Source organism: Rutilus rutilus (assembly GCF_951802725.1).
Source record: "Rutilus rutilus genome assembly, chromosome: 13".
Classification (NCBI taxonomy): Eukaryota; Metazoa; Chordata; class Actinopteri; order Cypriniformes; family Leuciscidae; genus Rutilus; species Rutilus rutilus.
Window position 1 is genome coordinate 29,535,470 of NC_140218.1, and position 18,454 is coordinate 29,553,923.

Below are 18,454 nucleotides of genomic sequence, written 5' to 3' on the forward strand. Positions count from 1 at the left end.
TGGTGGATGGATGGATAGAAAGTTGGATGGATGGAACGATTGATGGATGGATGGATAGAAATATAGATGGATGGATGGAACGATTGGTGGATGGATGGATAGAAATATAGATGATGGATGGAACGATTGGTGGATGGATGGATAAAAAGTTGGATGGATGGAACGATTGATGGATGGATGGATGGATAGAAAGTTAGATGGATGGATGGATAGATAGAAATATAGATGGATGGATAGAACGATTGGTGGATGGATAGATAGAAATATAGATGGATGGATAGAACGATCGGTGGATGGATGGATAGAAATATAGATGGATGGATGGAACGATTGGTGGATGGATGGATGGATAGATAGAAATATAGATGGATGGATGGAACGATTGGTGGATGGATGGATAGAAAGTTAGATGGATGGATGGATAGATAGAAATATAGATGGATGGATAGAACGATCGGTGGATGGATGGATAGAAATATAGATGGATGGATGGAACGATTGGTGGATGGATGGATAGAAATATAGATGGATGGATGGAACGATTGGTGGATGGATGGATAGAAAGTTAGATGGATGGATGATAGATAGAAATATAGATGATGGATAGAACGATCGGTGGATGGATGGATAGAAATATAGATGGATGGATGGAACGATTGGTGGATGGATGGATGGATAGAAAGTTAGATGGATGGATGGAACGATTGGTGGATGGATGGATAGATGGATGGATAGATATAAATATAGATGATGGATGGAACGATCGGTGGATGGATAGATAGAAAGATCGATGGATGGATGGATAGATAGAACAATGGACGGACAGGCAGACAGACAGATAGATGGACGGATAGATAGATAGATAGATAGATAGATAGATAGATAGATAGATAGATAGATAGATAGATAGATAGATAGATAGATAGATGGATCTACAGGTGTTCTGGGAAAACAATGTTGCTCTTTTGACGTGACCATCAAGATTAAGGTTTAAAGAGTTTTCACTCCTGATCAGCGATCACGAGACTGGAGGTCAGCGACAGATAAAGGGTGTTTTCACATGCTAGCTTCATGCTCTGAGGAACAATGTGTTTCCTGTGCTCAGGGGTTTCAGTGCACGTCTCTGAACACGGCTGGCTCATGTCTCTCCGCACAGGGCCTCTCTTGAGCCGCGCGGATGGAGGCACATTGTGCGTGTGCGGATGCGTGACATTATTACGACGATGTGCCTTGTGTGTGTGTGTGTGTTTTCTGCCTATGTGTGAGTTCAAGTCAGCACTAACTCGCCTGTTAAACCTATGGCAATAAATTAAAGTTAAACCATTAAACCATTTCCTGATGTTAGAGATCTTAGACATGTTATAAGCTTACATCCTTTTAGAAAGGAAATTTCATGATCTCAAAGTGTGCCTCACTAAAATCTTATTGGTGGATCAGCTTTGTACTTTAGAGCCCCACAGAGATACACATCCCCTTGACTTTGAGCCCGATGTTCCTGTCTTAATCTCACTCTGATTGAGTTTAATGGAGAGCGCAGTGAGTGAAGGGTGCTTGATATGGGATGCCCCCTTTAGCTTCTGCCTCCCGGGGGGGATTATGTCGTCACGCCGGGCCCCGGGGCCATTATAAATGCCCCCATGGCCCCTTTGTGGTCCGTCAGACCAGCTCTACTTGGTGTGGGCAGGATATGCTCCGTAACCTCTTCTGTGTCGCTCAACTAGAATTAGCCCTGTAGATTTAGCCTTTAGCATCGATGTTCAGGTCTCTCTGACAAAACCCTCCAAATTTTCATCACGCACACGCACACACAACCACACACACCTCATGTTTCTTTAGCAGTCTGGGTGTTGTGCAGGCGAAGAGAAACAACACCGGCGGAGGCGACCCGTGCGCGGCTACATGTGTGACCGTTTACTCGCGGCTTCCCACACAGCCTTAGCTAACGGCTAGATCTATTAGGGTGGACGTTCATCACTATTTTTGCCATCATTTCCCTTTTTCATTTATTTATTTCCGGCAGCTTCAGCTCAACTAGCTAAAAAGTCACACAGGATTTTACTTTTTGTTTACTTCTTAACAAGGACAATTCCATTTTTTTTTCTTTTTTTTTTAAGACACTTCCAAAGCCAGTTTTGCTAATTCAAAAAAAGCTTGGGTTTTCGTTGTAGTTGGATCTCTTCAGTCACGATGTGGGAGTTCCGCTCTATGATGTTCTGGCGGGCGGTGTTTGCCGAGTTTTTCGGCACCATGTTCTTCGTGTTCTTCGGGATGGGCGCAGCGCTGCGCTGGACCTCGGGGCCGTACCACGTCTTCCACACTGCCCTCTGCTTCGGTTTCGCTGCCGCCACACTCATCCAATCCATCGGACACATCAGCGGAGGACACATCAATCCGGCCGTCACCTTCGCCTACTTAGTGGGCTCTCAGATGTCCCTGTTCAGAGCTTTCTTCTACATTTGTGCCCAGTGCCTGGGGGCCATGGCAGGGTCCGCGGCCCTCTACGGAGTCACACCCAACAACATGAGAGGCACACTGGCAATGAACACGGTAAGAGGGACTCCAAGAACAAGAATTATATTGGATTTATTTTTATTTTTATTTGATTTTAGTCTTGATAGAAAAATCAGATTTTTTTATTTTTTATTTATTATATAATTTTTTATAAATGCACATTTTTATGTGAGTCTAAAAGAGCATTTTTTAAATGATACTTACTGTATATAGCACATACTAACAGGCCCTTACAGAAAGAGTTCAACCTTCATCCATATTTTTCCGTGTACCTGTTTGTGTGTGTACAGCTGCAGCCCGGGATCAGTCTGGGAATGGGAACCACGGTGGAGGTGTTTCTCACCATGCAGTTGGTGATCTGCGTCTTCGCCGTCACTGACGAGAGACGGAACGGGCGCCTGGGTTCTGCCGCTCTGTCCATTGGCTTCTCTGTTACCATGGGCCACCTGATGGGGGTGAGCAAGACTGTATTAGAATAAACTCTTTTTTCTGTTTGAGGTTTTTTTACTGTGCAGTACACTGAAAATGTCCCATGTTATTTGTGTTTGAATCAGATGTACTACACTGGCGCTGGTATGAACCCAGCCAGGTCTTTCGGTCCTGCTGTTCTCATGAGGAATTTCATCAACCACTGGGTAAGAAAAAAACCACGACCCATAAAATACTGAAACTGCCCCTTAATACAGGTCACGAAAATACTTAGAAAGATTAGTTAGAAAGACATAAATAGATAGACAGATATAGACATAGAGACAGACAGATGAACAGATAGATAGATAGATAGATAGATAAAGACAGACAGACAGACAGACAGATAGACAGAAAGATACACCAACAGAAAGACTGATAGAAAGACACAGACAGACAGATAGATATAAAGATACAGACAGAAAGATTGATAGAAAGACAGAGACAGACATACAGATGAATAGATAGACAGATAGACAGAGATAGATAGATAGAGAGAGAGACAGACAGACAGACAGACAGACAGACAGATGAAAACAGAAAGATGGATGGATAGAAAGACATACATACATTCATACATACAGACAGATAGATAGAAAGATAGACAGATAGATAGACAGACAGACAGACAGATAGAAGAATACAGACAGATAGATAGACAGATAGACAGACAGACAGACAGACAGAGACAGATAGATAGATAGAGATAGATCGATAGATAGATAGACATACAGACAGATAGATAGATAGAAGAATACAGACAGATATAGATATAGATAGATAGATAGATAGATAGATAGACATACAGACAGATAGAAGAATACTGACAGATAGATAGATAGATAGATAGATAGATAGACATACAGACAGATGGATAGATAGAAGAATACAGACAGATAGATAGATAGAATACAGACAGATAGATAGATAGACAGACAGATAGAAGAATACAGACAGATAGATAGATAGATAGACAGATAGATAGATAGATAGATAGATAGACATACAGACAGATAGAAGAATACAGATAGATAGAACTATAGAACTATAGATAGATAGACAAGATCATTTAGTGACCTCCTCCTTCCTCTTGTCTTCTGTCAGGTGTACTGGGTGGGGCCCATGATTGGTGGTGCTATGGGGGCCATCCTGTACGACTACATGCTGTTCCCCCGTATGAGGGGCCTCTCTGAGCGGCTAGCCACTCTCAAGGGCAGCCGGCCCCCCGAGGCCGAGAACCAGACGGATGGTCGCGGGGAGCCCATCGAGCTCAAGACACAAACCCTATAAACCTGCTGAAAACCTGGGGACCGAAGTCTGGCTCTACCTCACTGGACCATCTCACCGCCCCGAGCAACAGCCAACACACCTGTTAAAACGATATCGAAATAAAAACCCACTCAGAGGGTCGCATATCTACACTAACGTAGAGTCCTCTGTGTAATATTATAGGTGTGTTGCTAGTATCAGTGCAGGGCAGAGGGCGGAGCTGAGGCAGGGGTTCAGGTGGATGTGGGTGGGGCTTATGGTGTGGGAGGGGCTAGAGCAGTTTATTTAGACATGCTTTTCACTTTTCATCTGACTTCACTTTTCACAATTCATTTTCAATTTTGTTTTCTACAACACCAATAATTTTGGATGTATGCAACTTAACCAGGGTTTCACATTTTTTTCCACAAGTTTTTTTTTTTAATTTCCGTGAGAGTTCATGTGGGTGTGCAAGTGAGTGCAACTGTGTGGGTATTTTTGTGTGTGTGTGTGTGTGTGTGTGTGTGTGAGTGTGAGGCAGAACATGCACAGGTATGTAGGCTACATGTGTTTAGCTTGTGCATGACCAAGTGTTTGTGTGTCTGTCAACTGAGCATTTATTTTGGGTTTTTATCATTACAGCTCGCTCATGTCTGTACAATGCTCATGTTTTTTTTTTTTTTATTATTATTTTTACGGGACTCTATGACACCCCAAACTGTATTGTTTGCAATGATATTCCATTCCTTTTTAACTTTCACACAAACCACCCGTGGACTGAGCTTTTTTTAATGACACCAGTCCTTGCCACCAGTCTTTGCAATTACTTCAAGTTTACAGTGTCTGTTGCCTTTCATTAAATCTTGTTTGAGGATAGCATCCATGACTGGGTAAAAAAAAAAAAAAAAAGCAATATGAATCATATTTGAATGCAAATAAATACATGAAAAAGAAAAGGGTCTTTGAATATATCACATGCATTGCACACATGCAGTGGTTTGCTCATTAATTATGCATGAATGAATATTAACACTAGATGGCGCTGTACAACAGTTTCTTTATGATCTAACCCTAGCTCAAAATATTCAGCTGCGATTAGAGATTTATGATGGTGGGGTTTAATGAGACATAATGACATTTAGAAAAATGATGACTATCTTGCACTACAATTTCTTGTCCAATTAAATGGTATAGGCCTAAATGTCCCTCCCTTATGCTTGCCATCGACTAAAAGTTTATCAAGTGAAAGAAATAACATTATGTCCAAGGTTTAATATTGTAGGCTATAGTAAACAATTATTTATCAAGTGAAAGAAATTACATTATGTCCAATTTGTTTAATATTATATAGTAAACAATTATATACATGTTTAAATTAATGTTTGTGTGTATATAGCCTACTATAACCACTTAATTTTTACAGAGGCCGCGGCCATTTGAAAATATAACGTGTCTGGTTTCCGGTATTATCAGCTTCCAGTTATTTTTAGTTGTAGAAATCATGTAATGCTGTTTGATATTGCAAACTGGTATTTCTTACCATATTATTTTAATGTATTGTCGTTATAACCCCAATGATTTGTAGCGCAAAATTAATTAACCAGAAATCTCGCAAATTCACAGAAAACAGCTTAGGGCAAGCTCACACTGCTGGACTGTAAGATTACCTGAATTGCTTTGGTGCTCTTCTGCTCGCTCAACACAACAAGGTTTCTTATCATAGCAGCGGACATAGGCCTACAACACAACGCTGACGAGGTGCACAAACTAAAAGATATTTGGGGTGCTTCTCATTTCGTATTTGCGCATCCTCGTTCCCTTTACAGGTGTGTTTCCTCGCTCATGACTCCTCGTAGTGCAAACATTTACAGTCGCTGACCTGGTGTCATACTTAAAGGGATGGTTCACCCAAAAATTTTATTCTGTCATACATTTTCTCACCCTCAAGTTGTTCCAAACCTGTATGAGTATGGCGGCAAATCAATGCCAATAATCACCGAGCACACAACTGATGCTAGCGTGCGCGGTGAATGACTTCCGCGAGAGGATAACAGATCTACACGCGAAGAAACGGGAAATCGCGAGCTCATTCAAACCCTGCGCGCGCGCATGACATCATCTCAGCACGCAATACAAGCCCTCGCGCGCGCGCATGATCATTCCCCACGCGCTCGCGCTTTATCTGCTCTGGCCTGCTGCTTTTGCTCTCTCAAGCACTTTTATTTTTGGCAGTCGAGGGGCGGGACTTACTGTTTTAATAACCTCAAATGTCATTGGTTACTTTTCCCCTTTTCCAGAAGTCAGTTGCGATTGGACGCCTGTCCAATGACTCGTAATTCACTTGACTTGAGACATGAGACATCACTTCATTTGTTTTATTTATTGTGGTTTATTAATGTGTAATGTGATTTAATGCATTGTTAATATAGAATAGATTCTTACCAGATACTTTATTAACAGAAAGTCTTATTGCATTGTGTTGTTAAGAGATATTTAGGCTACAGACTAATGATGCATTTCCATGGTTATTAGCATTGCAAATTGACCAATTTTTTAATAAATTTTTAGGTAATATAAGTGGTTAATTATGTTTTCTATTAAATGCAAAAGGGGTTCTGGCTTCTCAAGTTAAGATACAGTACACAGCATGAATTAGCTTACAAATGCCTTTTCAGAATTTGCTACAAAATATAGAGGAACAAAATTAAACCCAGCAAATTATTAAACACAGCAAATTAGATATTAAAATATTATATAGTGATCTTAACCATCTAACTTTTTGTAAGCTAATAACCTAATAAGAGAAAGTATGAGGCAAGTACAGTACACAGTATAAATGATTACACCCCATCTGAACATAACATATCTTTAAAAAATAAAATAAAAAATAAAATATGTCCTAGATAAAGAAAAAATTCTGAATTTGTTGGGTTTCAGAGGGGTGTAATCATTTATGCTGTGTACTGTATCTTAACTTGAGAAGCCAGAATCCCTTTTACATTTAATAGAAAATATAATAAACCACTCAAAATTGACGTAATAGTAATACACAGGATGATAACAACAAGCTTACACAACAACTCTTGAATATTGATATAAACAAGTAATGTATTTTTCATCCAAAGCCCTTGTTATATTTGCAACTATTTAATGGACACGTTTTACATTTCTGAGGTTCTCAGAACCAATATAATTTCGGTTGGGTAAACGTAAATAGTGGTGAATGGGAGTATAGTGATAATGTAGTGGTGATATACAGCAAATACAGGTGAAACTCGAAAAGTTAGAACATTGTGAAAAAGTTCAAAATTAGAAACAAATTCAAAATTAGAATATTGTGAAAAGGTTTTCATAAGCTGTAAGCCATTATCATCAACATTATAACAAATAAAGGCTTGAAAAATCTCACTTTGCATGTAATGAGTCTATATAATATATTAGTTTCACCTTGTAAGTTGAATTACTGAAATAAATGAACTTTTGCACATGAACTTATTCTAATTTTTCGAGTTTCACCTGTATGACTTTACATTCCCATTTTTCTCCAATTTCTTTTAGGTATTTTAATGCCAATAACACAAATCACAGTGTTATAAATATAAAATGTATACAAATTTGGGTCAATTTGCAATGCTAATAACCATGGAAATGCGTCATAGGCTAAATATCTCTTAACAACACAATGCAATAAGTCTTTCTGTTAATAAAGTATCTAGTAAGAATCTATTCTATATTAACAATGCATTAAATCACATTACACATTAATAAACCACAATAAATAAAACAAATGAAGTGATGTCTCATGTCTCAAGTCAAGTGAATTAGGCTACGAGTCATTGGACAGGCGTCCAATCGCAACTGACTTCTGGAAAAGGGGAAAAGTAACCAATGACATTTGAGTTTATTAAAACAGTAAGTCCTCGACTGCCAAAAATAAAAGTGTTCGAGCGAGCAAAAGCAGCAGGCGAGAGCAGATAAAGCGCGAGCGCGTGGGGAATGATCATGCGCGCGCGCGAGGGCTTGTATTGCGTGCTGAGATGATGTCATGCGTGCGCGCAGGGTTTGAATGAGCTCGCGATTTCCCGTTTCTTCGCGTGTAGATCTGTTATCCTCTCGCGGAAGTCATTCACCGCGCGCGCTAGCATCAGTTGTGTGCTCGGTAATTATTGGCATTGATTTGCCGCCATATATGAGTTTCTTTCTTATGCTGAACACAAAGATATTTGAATAGACACATAAGAATACAGGTGTTGTGCCGAATTTCGATCCCCTGCCAAATTATTCCCCCCCTCGTTTAAGTCAGTACTAATCCTAACCCCACCCCTAATCCTAACCCCTCCCCTAATCCTAACCCCTCCCCTAATCCTAACCCCTCCCCCACAGCTAAACCTAAACCTACCAATACTAGGGGGGTAATAATTTGGCGGGGGTCGAAATTCGGGCACAACACCGGTAACCAAACAGTTGATGGACCCCATTGACTTCCATAATATTTTTTTCTCCATTCTATGTGGTTCATCAAATGTCCTTTATGCATCAAAATATCTTGTTTTGTGTTCCATTGAATAAATAAATTATTTTGTATTCTTGGACATCTCTCTGCAACAGCAAAATCCAGCCAAAAGTCGTATTGTGAGGTCGCCTTTACTTCTACGTTGCAAAATAAGGTGGATTAACTGATAGTTGATGGAGACCCGATTTCTCACAAAATCTCAATCAGCTGCTCCAGGGCTGTGTTTAACTCCACAGACATACACTTGCAAACTTCCCTAAACACTTCCCCTCGGGGGAATCTCCGCCGCCATTTTGAAGTGTGTTCAACTTCGTCTAATGTGTGCGGAAGAAGTTTATTTGGACAGACTCTCAACCCCTCGATTTTGACAGAGAGATTGAGGCTGCGTTCCAGTCCAAAAATGTCATGCACTGTAAAAAATCCAACTTGCAAATTGTTAACTCAGTTTAAAATTTTAAGTTGAGTGGGCAAATTTTTTACTGCAATGTTGAGTTTACTTATAAAAACTATTTAACTGCAAGTGCACTACTATTTTGTCCAATAAACACAAACAATTAAGTTGAGAAAACTTAATATTTTGATTTCATAGTTCGAACGTTTAACTTCCCGTCATCGCGCATGCGCAGTCTGTCTCGCTGTACGTTACTTGGGGTTTCCTCCTCCAACCACGCTATCGAAAGGACTGGATTTCATCTGATTGCGGTAAGTTTTCTTTAAGCTTTATGAATGAAAATAGGCTATAAATTGTACACATATGTTGATAAAATATAGTATTATGTTAAAAGATATATTTTGTGGTGACGATAAGTTTCTATTGTTAGAGATTATCCACGTAGCACATTGCTACTTAACGTGCTAAAGTTACCCAGACTAACGTTAGAGTGAGGAAACATGCTTGAAAAAGAAGGACAAGGACGTGCATGGTGTTTAAAAGATGTTAAAAATGTTAAGCTCAGTAAGTCGTGAATAAAGACTTAAATGCGGTGCTTGCGCTGATTGAGAGACATTCTGCCGCTTCTCTCGGACTCGGACAGAATCTGAGTGCGAATTCAGCTATCTTTCGTGGCGTATTGCGATTTAATAATGACATACACATACAATTATGTCAATAACAAAAAACAAAACAAAAAAAGTACTCAAGTAAACACAGTCGGCAATGTCTTAAGTGAACATAACCAATTTGGTGAAACCTAGATGTTTCAGTATTAGATCCATGAGCTCTTAAAGTGACCGCAGTCCGTTCAATTTAATTTCAAGTTTATTTGTCACGTATACAAATTTCAGTTACAATTTGTACATGCTTAGGTTGAGGCTCAGTCATTCTACAGTAGTGCAATATAATTAAATACAATACAATTTAGAGGAAAAATGTAATAATAGAAGCCTATGCAAAACTAATGTGTTATGTTAAAAATATGTATGTTAGCTTTGCATATCAAATAATAGAATGGGTAGTATGTGTGCGGTATGTTTTAAAGTGAATAGGATAAAAATATTGTGTATCCTTAAATATTAGGCTAAATCCTTAATGTTAATCAATTAACAAAAGACAAAATCGCTGTAAATACAGTGAAACCTATGCATTGATTCTTTTTCCATTTGATTATTCATTTTCTGTATTATTTTTGCTACATGTTAAATTAACTACTAACTGTAACTGATTTTTTTGTTGTTGTTTTGTTTAATAAAATTATGTATCTTTGTTCTGTTGTATTTGTCCTTTTTAGACTAAAGAACATCAGTACAGTGACAAGATCCTTGGATGTGCTAAAACAGTGGCCTTTATTTTTTAAAAGATCAGGTGAGTTGAACTGAATTTACTTACTGTTTCTTACTGTTCAACAATGTTTTTTTTTTTTTTTTTTAGGGTCTCTGCTGAGTATTACAGTATCACACAAACTGATCCGAAGAGCACCTTTTTCTCTTAGTTAAATGAATACACATCTAGTTGTACAGAGCAAGTGGTGGAGATGAAGATCCTCACTTAATCATCAAGTAATTATTTTGCATGTGATCATATCTCTCTGGTTAAAGGCTGAAGGGTGCCATCTCTTTTTCAAGGTAATTCCCATGCTTCACTTTGTATATAACTTGTTCCATATTTGTTTTTCTGTCTTTCAGACACAGAAACTCCAATGTGCTTCCTCAAAGAAAGTCTACAACTCTTAAAGGTCTGCCTTTGTTTATGAGGGAAAAGTCTGGAAACATCCTGAAGACTTGCCTGGTAAGAAGATCATCAGCATATACACTCACACCTGATATATTTCACCTATTTACCAGATGCTGTTAAGAGATAGGTTTTGTGTGATATACAAAACTTATCATCAACAGACAAAGTCATGGTAAAAATTACTTTATTAAATAATTGTAGTTGAAACTTTCTCAGTGATCAGTTTGACTTCATCTGATAGCACAAATTCAACAAGCTGTTATTTTACCAAAGCAAAGACAGTGGAAAATTACTGCTTCACAACACTGTCCGGAGACATTCCCTCTGATATCTAACCTGTTAAAACAATACAGTGCACAATCATAAGGTTAAACAGTAATGTAGCAATAGCAGAGTAAATAAAATTAATATAATATGAAAGAATATGAATATAGGAGATATAAACAAGAAAAGGCAGCATGAAAGTAATCCATGTGACTCTAGTGATTTAAACCAATCTTCACTGATGCAATATGACCAGTTTTGGGTGATGAACAGAATGTGTGCCTTAATACATGTACGATTTTGGGTGACCTAAAATAACTAAACTAAAACTAAAAAAAACATTAAATCAGAATGGCCGTGGATTCTGCTGTGGACGAATGCCACAGGCAATCACATCAATGCTGATATGGCATTGTTTGGAGTTGGGAAAATGTTTTCCGTTTATCAGTTTTAGCTCTATGGCTGAATTTGAACATGCTTAAAAAAACATGACCACCTTTACTTTTCAAGTGAAGTTACATGAGCATACCTTTAGGAACACTCTGTGGTCTAACATAATTCAATACAATAAAAAAATTACCCTAATTTTATGCTGATTTATTTTCTACTGCAGGACACAGAGCCAGAAGACATTCACAAGGGGAGAAGATGAGGACCTTAACTATCGTTGAAGATGATGTTGCCACTATCCACTCAAACCCAAATATAAGGTGCCTCTCTGTAGTACTATAAGAGCAGTTTGGGCCAGATAATGTGCAAGACCTTTGCCACAGTTGTTACTCTCCTCTTTGGCTTGATTTATGGCCCCAATGTTAACTATTCTAAAGCATTAAAATACACCAGTAGTAACTGGTTAAGAAAAAAATTGTTTAGTTTGTTTAGAAAAAAAAACCCGTTTATTTATCTTGACCTAAAGTGCTCCGCAAGGCTGATTTTTTTTTTTTTTTTTGCATAGTCCTTCAAAAGATTGTCCAAGTAGCTGCAATCCATATGGATAATTGTAAGGTTGAGCATTTATTTATTCCAGTTTGTACTCTAATTTTGTGCATAGTGGTTTTTTTTTTTTTAAATAAATCTTGAAGAGTGGAATAGAACTTCATCACCTTAAAATATGTGTACCTAATGCAAATAGAAAATGTGTTGTTTTGCAGAATATTTGTCAATAAATAAGTTCTGTAATGATAGCAATGTCTTTTGTATTGTGTTGTATTTACAGTATGGTTTACTCCCTGCATTTGGATTCTTAATGTGAAGGCTGTACAAGTATCTGGGTGAGATATTTGAAAAAGTTGAATCAACTTAAAAAAGTAAAAAAGTTGAATCAACTTAAAAAAGTTAAAAATTGAATCAACTTAAAAAAGTGAAGCAACCAGCTGCAAAGCTTTTTTGAGTTTACTGAACTTCAGGACCTCTGTAGTTGTGCTTACTCGTTTCTTTGAGTTGGACTGGTAGTTGGATGAACTTCGACCACTGAAGTTGAGTAAACTCAAAAATGCTTTGCAGCTGGTTGCTTCACTTTTTTAAGTTTACTCAACTTTTTATTTTTTACAGTGTGCCCTTCACTTAACTTCCCTTCGTCTTGTTCACTCGGATGTACGTCATTGCTTACGTTGCATGAGTGCCCACTACTGGCGGAACCTCAGCAATAGGCTGAATTGGAACGTGTTACGTGCTAAGCCCTTGATCACTTAGAATCCACAATGGGGTTGATTTATTATTTATTTTTTCCCCTTACGAAATTGTTTAATGCAGCATTCTATATGTATATAGGTTGTTTATTTTTTTTATTAATATATTATAGAGTTGTTTGTGGTGGGGTAAATTAAACGCAATATGTGTTGACGTCACAATCGTGTTGCATTGTGGTATATGGAGCTGTTCATAATGTACATATGAAGTGTACATATGAAGTAGACTCTTAGACTCTCTTTGACTCTTGACTCTGTCAAAATCGAGGGAGCGAGGGTCTGTCCATATAAACTTCCCTCGTCCACTTCACAAAGTGCAACACACTTCAAAATGGCGGCAGGGATTCCCCCGAGGAGAAGTGCTTAGGGAAGTTCACAAGTGCATGTCTAAAAGTGGACTGGAAAGCAGCCTGAGTCTACTCAATATACACTTTAGGCAGATCCATAGACCACAATGCAACATGCTTGTGACGTCACAGTAGATCACAACTCTGTATGATATTGGAGTTATTTAGACGTTTAATCTTAAAGTACTTGTAATATACACTTTAGGCAGATCCATAGACCACAATGCAACATGCTTGTGACGTCACAGTAGATCACAACTCTGTATGATATTGGAGTTATTTAGACGTTTAATCTTAAAGTACTTGTAGCTGCCTTAAGCTGACTGTTATAGTTTATTGTATTGTTATAAAATGTTTTAATATTTTCTCCAACTGCCCAAGCATAGGCCTACATACAGGCCTATAGAATGGTGTATAAAACAAATTCATTAGGAAAAAAACTGTAAACTATAAATCAGCTTCATTGTGGATTCCAGTGATCAAGGGCTCCATTTAACCATTGCAAAGGTCCTGCCAGAAGTGGGCACTCGTGCAACGTAAGTAATGGCGCACATCTGAGTGAACGAGACAGAGGAAAGTTATCGAGGGAAGTGTCACGTGTTGAGTGTGTTTTTGATTCATGTTTGTATTTGTGTTCTAGTGTTTTGCTGTCAGTGTGTTAATTAGTTCACTCTTCCTCCATCCCCTGCCTGTTTGTATCCATGGTTACTGATAGAGTTAGTTCTGTTTAGGTGTGTGTGTGTCTACTTAATTTACCCTCTATTGTTTGCTGTGTATTTAAGCCCTGTGTTTAGTCCTGTTCAGTTGTCTGTCGTCGTTGCTATTCAGTGGTTGTTCTGTTCACGTTTTGGTATTTCTGAGAAACCTGAGTATTTCTGTTAGTTTAATATTGTTTTCAATAAAGACTGCTGCACTTAGATCCAGTTTCATCTCTGCTGCAACCAGCCCATGACAGAACGACAGACCATTTACAGATAGATCTAACAGCAGTGAGAAAAATTCCCTCTCCAAGGATTACAGCATTGCCAATTCCAGTGGTCACAATGCTTCCAGTGAGTGATCTTCCAGAGTCCGTTCCTGAGTGTGAAATTCCCGAGTCTGTTCCAGTGAGAGAAATTCCAGATTCCGTTACAGTTTGTATCCATGGTTACTGATATAGTTAGTTCTGTTCAGGGACCGTTTCAATAAGGAGGTTCAAACATCGAACACAGTTGATTAAGCCCAATTTATACTTCTGCGTTGGTTTTCATTTATATGTCAGACTCTACGTAAGTATAATTCTTAATCACTGTAATATTATCAGGTGAAAATTGACAGAACGGTAAGTTATCGAACTAATACTCATCCCACAGTCAAAAAAAAAGAAAACAAAAAGAACAGGGCAGCAACTTAAATTAACTATAAAAATGAACAAAAAAAAAAATCAGTTAAATCTTTAAGTCAAGTCAAGTCAAGTCATCTTCATTTATATAGCGCTTTTAACAATGTAGATTGTTTCAAAGCAGCTTTACAGAGATAAACGTATAATTTAAGGTAACAGAGATTGTTTTGGCTTTATAGCGGTTCTTTAATAAAGTTATTTTCCAGCTAAAGTTAGTTTTGATTGATTCGCTTCCGTCGCAACGATCATTTGTTATTAAATTAGGGGCCGCTAAGACGACACCATTCTCTCTACACAGACTTTAAACGCAAACCTGTGATAAACGCTGATGGCGATCACATGCGCATTAAGAATTGGTTCTATAGTTATGTGCGTTTGAATATATGTGCGCAGGTTTGTAATTCCCTACAAACCAAGCCTAAACAAAGTACTGGTCTTTCTTTATAAATTTTTATACAGAATTTTATTTTATTTTGTCACTTCGGGGTAGGTACGCAAAACGAATTTTCCCGACAACGCTTTATCTGTAGAGTGGTAAAGGAATCCTCCATAGAGAGAGGCTAGTTGGCACTTCAGCACTGCGTTGTCCAGGCGAAGGTCCTTCGTCAGATCTGGATACGGCCTGGATCCGGCAGGCTGCGGGAAAACCTCGGGATAAACAAAGACACTAAAATTAGCGTAGATGCCATTCTTCTTATGATGTAACGAGTACATCAGGATTTATGGGAAGTGTTCCCGGTTCCGGCTGACCTAATCTATGCAGCCTAACATTAAATTATAGAAGTCTATAATGTATTATGTGAATGCTAGGTCAAAGAGATGTGTCTTTAAGCATAAAAGGTTAATGGCTACATGAACAAACATTTGACATATTAAATAAATATCAATCAGTGTGCAGCAGCTTCTTCCACATAGTCTAATGCTCTTTTCACATAATTAAATGTTCTCTAATCCAACCTGTTCCATTTATTAATTAGGGTAAAGAAATTAACATTTGACTTCTACTCCGCCAACAGCAAGAAGGCAGAGGCTCGCAAAATGGGGGGATGAAGAGGAGACGGCCACAATACCAATTACTGGAAGAATATTAAAATCCAACAGCAAAAATAATAACTGTTGCTTTTTTATTGTAGGAAATAAAGATGACCAAATAAATTGTGAATAATTTGTGTTTATTTGACAGCTGTGGTGGTGGTTACAGCATATATCTCTACCCGTCCATCTGGCATCCTTCCATTCCATTCAGTAATCCGCTTCATTTTCAGAAGGAGCAGTGATGGGAATATGTGTGTCATCAGTGCATCCAACCACATTGGAAATCCTAATTATTAGGTTACTTCCAGAGGTTGCAGCAAGATGTTATCAAGTGAATGTCATTTATCAGATTATCCTCATTTAAACTGATTTCTACACCACTGACCTGCAATCTGAATCTCCTCTTTGATGGCTCTCACGGGTTTGTGCCCAGGAAACAACACAAAAATTCTCGTGAAGAGCGTGAGAGCGAGGCACACTTTCCTTGCCTTACTAATGTGCTCTGCATCCCCACCCCGATGTTATACAGAAAAATGTGCAATGAATGAACGTTCTGCACTGCAAAAAAAAAAAGGCTTTTCTTACTTAGCATTTTTGTCTTGGTGTTTCCTGTCAAAATATCTTAAGATTCTTAAATCAAGATGCATTTTCTACATAAGAAAAATGACACAAGGTATTCGGTCTTTCCTGGGGGAAAAAAATAATTTAAGGGCATTTTTCTTATTTTGCTAATTATCTGCCAATGGGGTAAGATAAATACCCCAGATAAATAATCTTGTTTCCGTTTGCATTAAGATTATTTTTGTAGCATGAATGAATAAATTAAGTATTTAAACACCGTTTATGGTTTAAAAAGGGGGAGGATGAGGAGACTTAAAGAAACTCTGGGCTTATCTAAGAAAACCTGCTCCTGACCAGGCTATAGGTTCACAGAGAAAGTTACCATGGTAACTGACTCTGAGTATATGTTACCTCTCTTTCAGAAACGGCTTGACTTACCCTGCTTTCTCGGGTTTGGCATACCTCCCATTCTGAAACAGTTTCCCTCATTTCAGGGTTAACATACTCTGAGTGTTCACTTAACCTCCTTTCTGAAATGGGCCCGTTCAATTGTCTATCGCCGTTGCTATTTACTGATTCATGTTTTGGTATTTCAGAGAAACCGGACTGTTTCTGTTAGTTTGATTTTGTTTTCAATAAAGACTGCTGCACTTAGATCCAGTTTCATCTCTGCTGCAACCAGCCTGTGACAGCAGGGTAGGACATTTCTTTTCTTTTCTACTGGTTGAATCTCTCTTCACATCCTGATAGCAATCAATGATAAAAGTGGTCTAAATATTAAAGCATGTACAAATATCTTCTGTGGAAGTTTCAGAATCAAAAAGTGTTTGTTCAGTCTGAATGTTGATGTCCTACCTGCCTGTCAACATGTATTTCCACACCTGCAGACATCACACGCCATCATCGCATTGAGTAAAGCGATGCAGAGTTGAAGACACACAGGCACAGAGCGCCGCAAACAAACAGCAGCCGCCTTTTCCCTTCTGAACCAAAACAATGAGCTTATGCTGCTTTCATGCCATGTCGTAACCATAATTACGAGATGGCAACCCGTGACTTTCTCCCCGGAGCTGCCCATGTCCTCAGACTCGGATTTATGCATTTCTAGCATGAATAAGCATGTTGCTAACATGATTTAACACATTGCTAACATGATGTAGCATGTTAGCATGATTTATCACGTTGTTAGAATGATTTAACACATTGCAAACATGTTGCTAGCATGGTTTACAATGTTGTTAGCATGACACTCCTATTTTCGACTTTTTTACATAGGCCCAATTTCCAAATGTAGAACTGTCTGACAGGTACGACAAACCAAACTTTGTGGTGCATCTGCCAATACATTTTTTGTGTGTTCATCTGTGGTTTTGATCTTTCCAATATTGTGAATGCGCAGACTTGTCATGGTAATCATCAGCAACAGCTGCTAATGTGAGTATTTAAGTATTTATAAATATGTTGTAGTGAAGCATTTGTTGCATCACATGGATCTTACTGTGCACGTAAGCTGCTTCACATCAGCGCACAATGCTTTCTCCTAGTGTACTTAAAAAAAAACACTTAGTATGCTTGCACGAGCATAAAATGTCACCATACACAAATACTTTTTATATAGCAAGATCATTTTTGACTATCACTGCAGTACATATCAAAATGAATACATTTGTTTGCTTTTTGATACATTTGATGGCTGTGAATGAGCATTTACAATCTCTGTATCATATCATCGGACCGTGTGTCTTGCTGAGTAAAACTGTGTGCCACTTTCCCCTAATTCTGGAGCAGGTTTATTTAACATAAACAAGATACTGCAGCTTTATACATGAGGCATCTAATCTAATGTAATAAAAAACAAAAAAACTGCATTATTTTATATTTTGCTTGCAAAAAAACATTTAATCAGAATTCACCCTTACCGTCAATGGTAATGATGACTGGATGACCGTCAATAAACTTTCTCCACCTAATGGTGTAGTTACAGCATAGCAGAAAACAGGTCTGTTCATTTACTCACCCTGGAGTTGTTCTAGTACAGTATGCCATTCTTACTTTTTGGATGACAAAAAGAAAGAAAAGAGCGGCATTAGAACAACACTAGCTGTAAATAATCACTTCCTTTTTATTTTAGGGTGAACGGTCTCTTTAAGCTGACCAGCTAAAGCCTGAACTGTCATATGTCTAATTTGAACACTCATTTGCCTAAATACAGTGAAGGTCATAAATGTGTTCATAATCAGCCAGTATTCATTTCTCCAACTTGACATG

At 38.2% G+C, this 18,454-nt stretch overlaps 1 protein-coding gene and 1 long non-coding RNA gene across 4 annotated transcripts; both read left to right on the top strand.

Moving 5' to 3' along the window:
• The first annotated feature begins 1,661 nt into the window (after positions 1 to 1,661).
• On the top strand, positions 1,662 to 5,509 carry mipb (major intrinsic protein of lens fiber b). Its single transcript, XM_084427132.1, has 4 exons — positions 1,662 to 2,547; positions 2,802 to 2,966; positions 3,066 to 3,146; positions 4,084 to 5,509. Exons 1-4 carry the CDS (start codon positions 2,188 to 2,190, stop codon positions 4,267 to 4,269), a joined length of 792 nt encoding a protein of 263 aa, XP_084283258.1. The 5' UTR covers positions 1,662 to 2,187; the 3' UTR covers positions 4,270 to 5,509.
• Positions 5,510 to 9,292: 3,783 nt separating this feature from the next.
• LOC311302481 lies at positions 9,293 to 12,713 on the top strand. Of its 3 annotated transcripts, none has more exons than XR_014629573.1 (4): positions 9,293 to 9,442; positions 10,468 to 10,541; positions 10,862 to 10,964; positions 11,788 to 12,088. It is a non-coding gene; the product is annotated as an uncharacterized lncRNA (long non-coding RNA). The 3 variants fall into 3 exon arrangements; XR_014629574.1 differs by lacking the exon at positions 9,293 to 9,442 and adding an exon at positions 12,391 to 12,713 and having other exon boundaries at positions 9,537 to 10,541; positions 11,788 to 11,884; XR_014629575.1 differs by lacking the exon at positions 9,293 to 9,442 and having other exon boundaries at positions 9,544 to 10,541; positions 11,788 to 12,083.
• Positions 12,714 to 18,454: the final 5,741 nt, after the last annotated feature.

Bases quoted from the DNA above. Each gene is read 5' to 3' on its own strand.
- mipb (XM_084427132.1), top strand. From the start codon at position 2,188: ATGTGGGAGTTCCGCTCTATGATGTTCTGGCGGGCGGTGTTTGCCGAG. The intron at 2,967-3,065 runs GTGAGCAAGACT...TGTTTGAATCAG, and splicing joins CCATGGGCCACCTGATGGGG to ATGTACTACACTGGCGCTGG. The intron at 3,147-4,083 runs GTAAGAAAAAAA...GTCTTCTGTCAG, and splicing joins GGAATTTCATCAACCACTGG to GTGTACTGGGTGGGGCCCAT.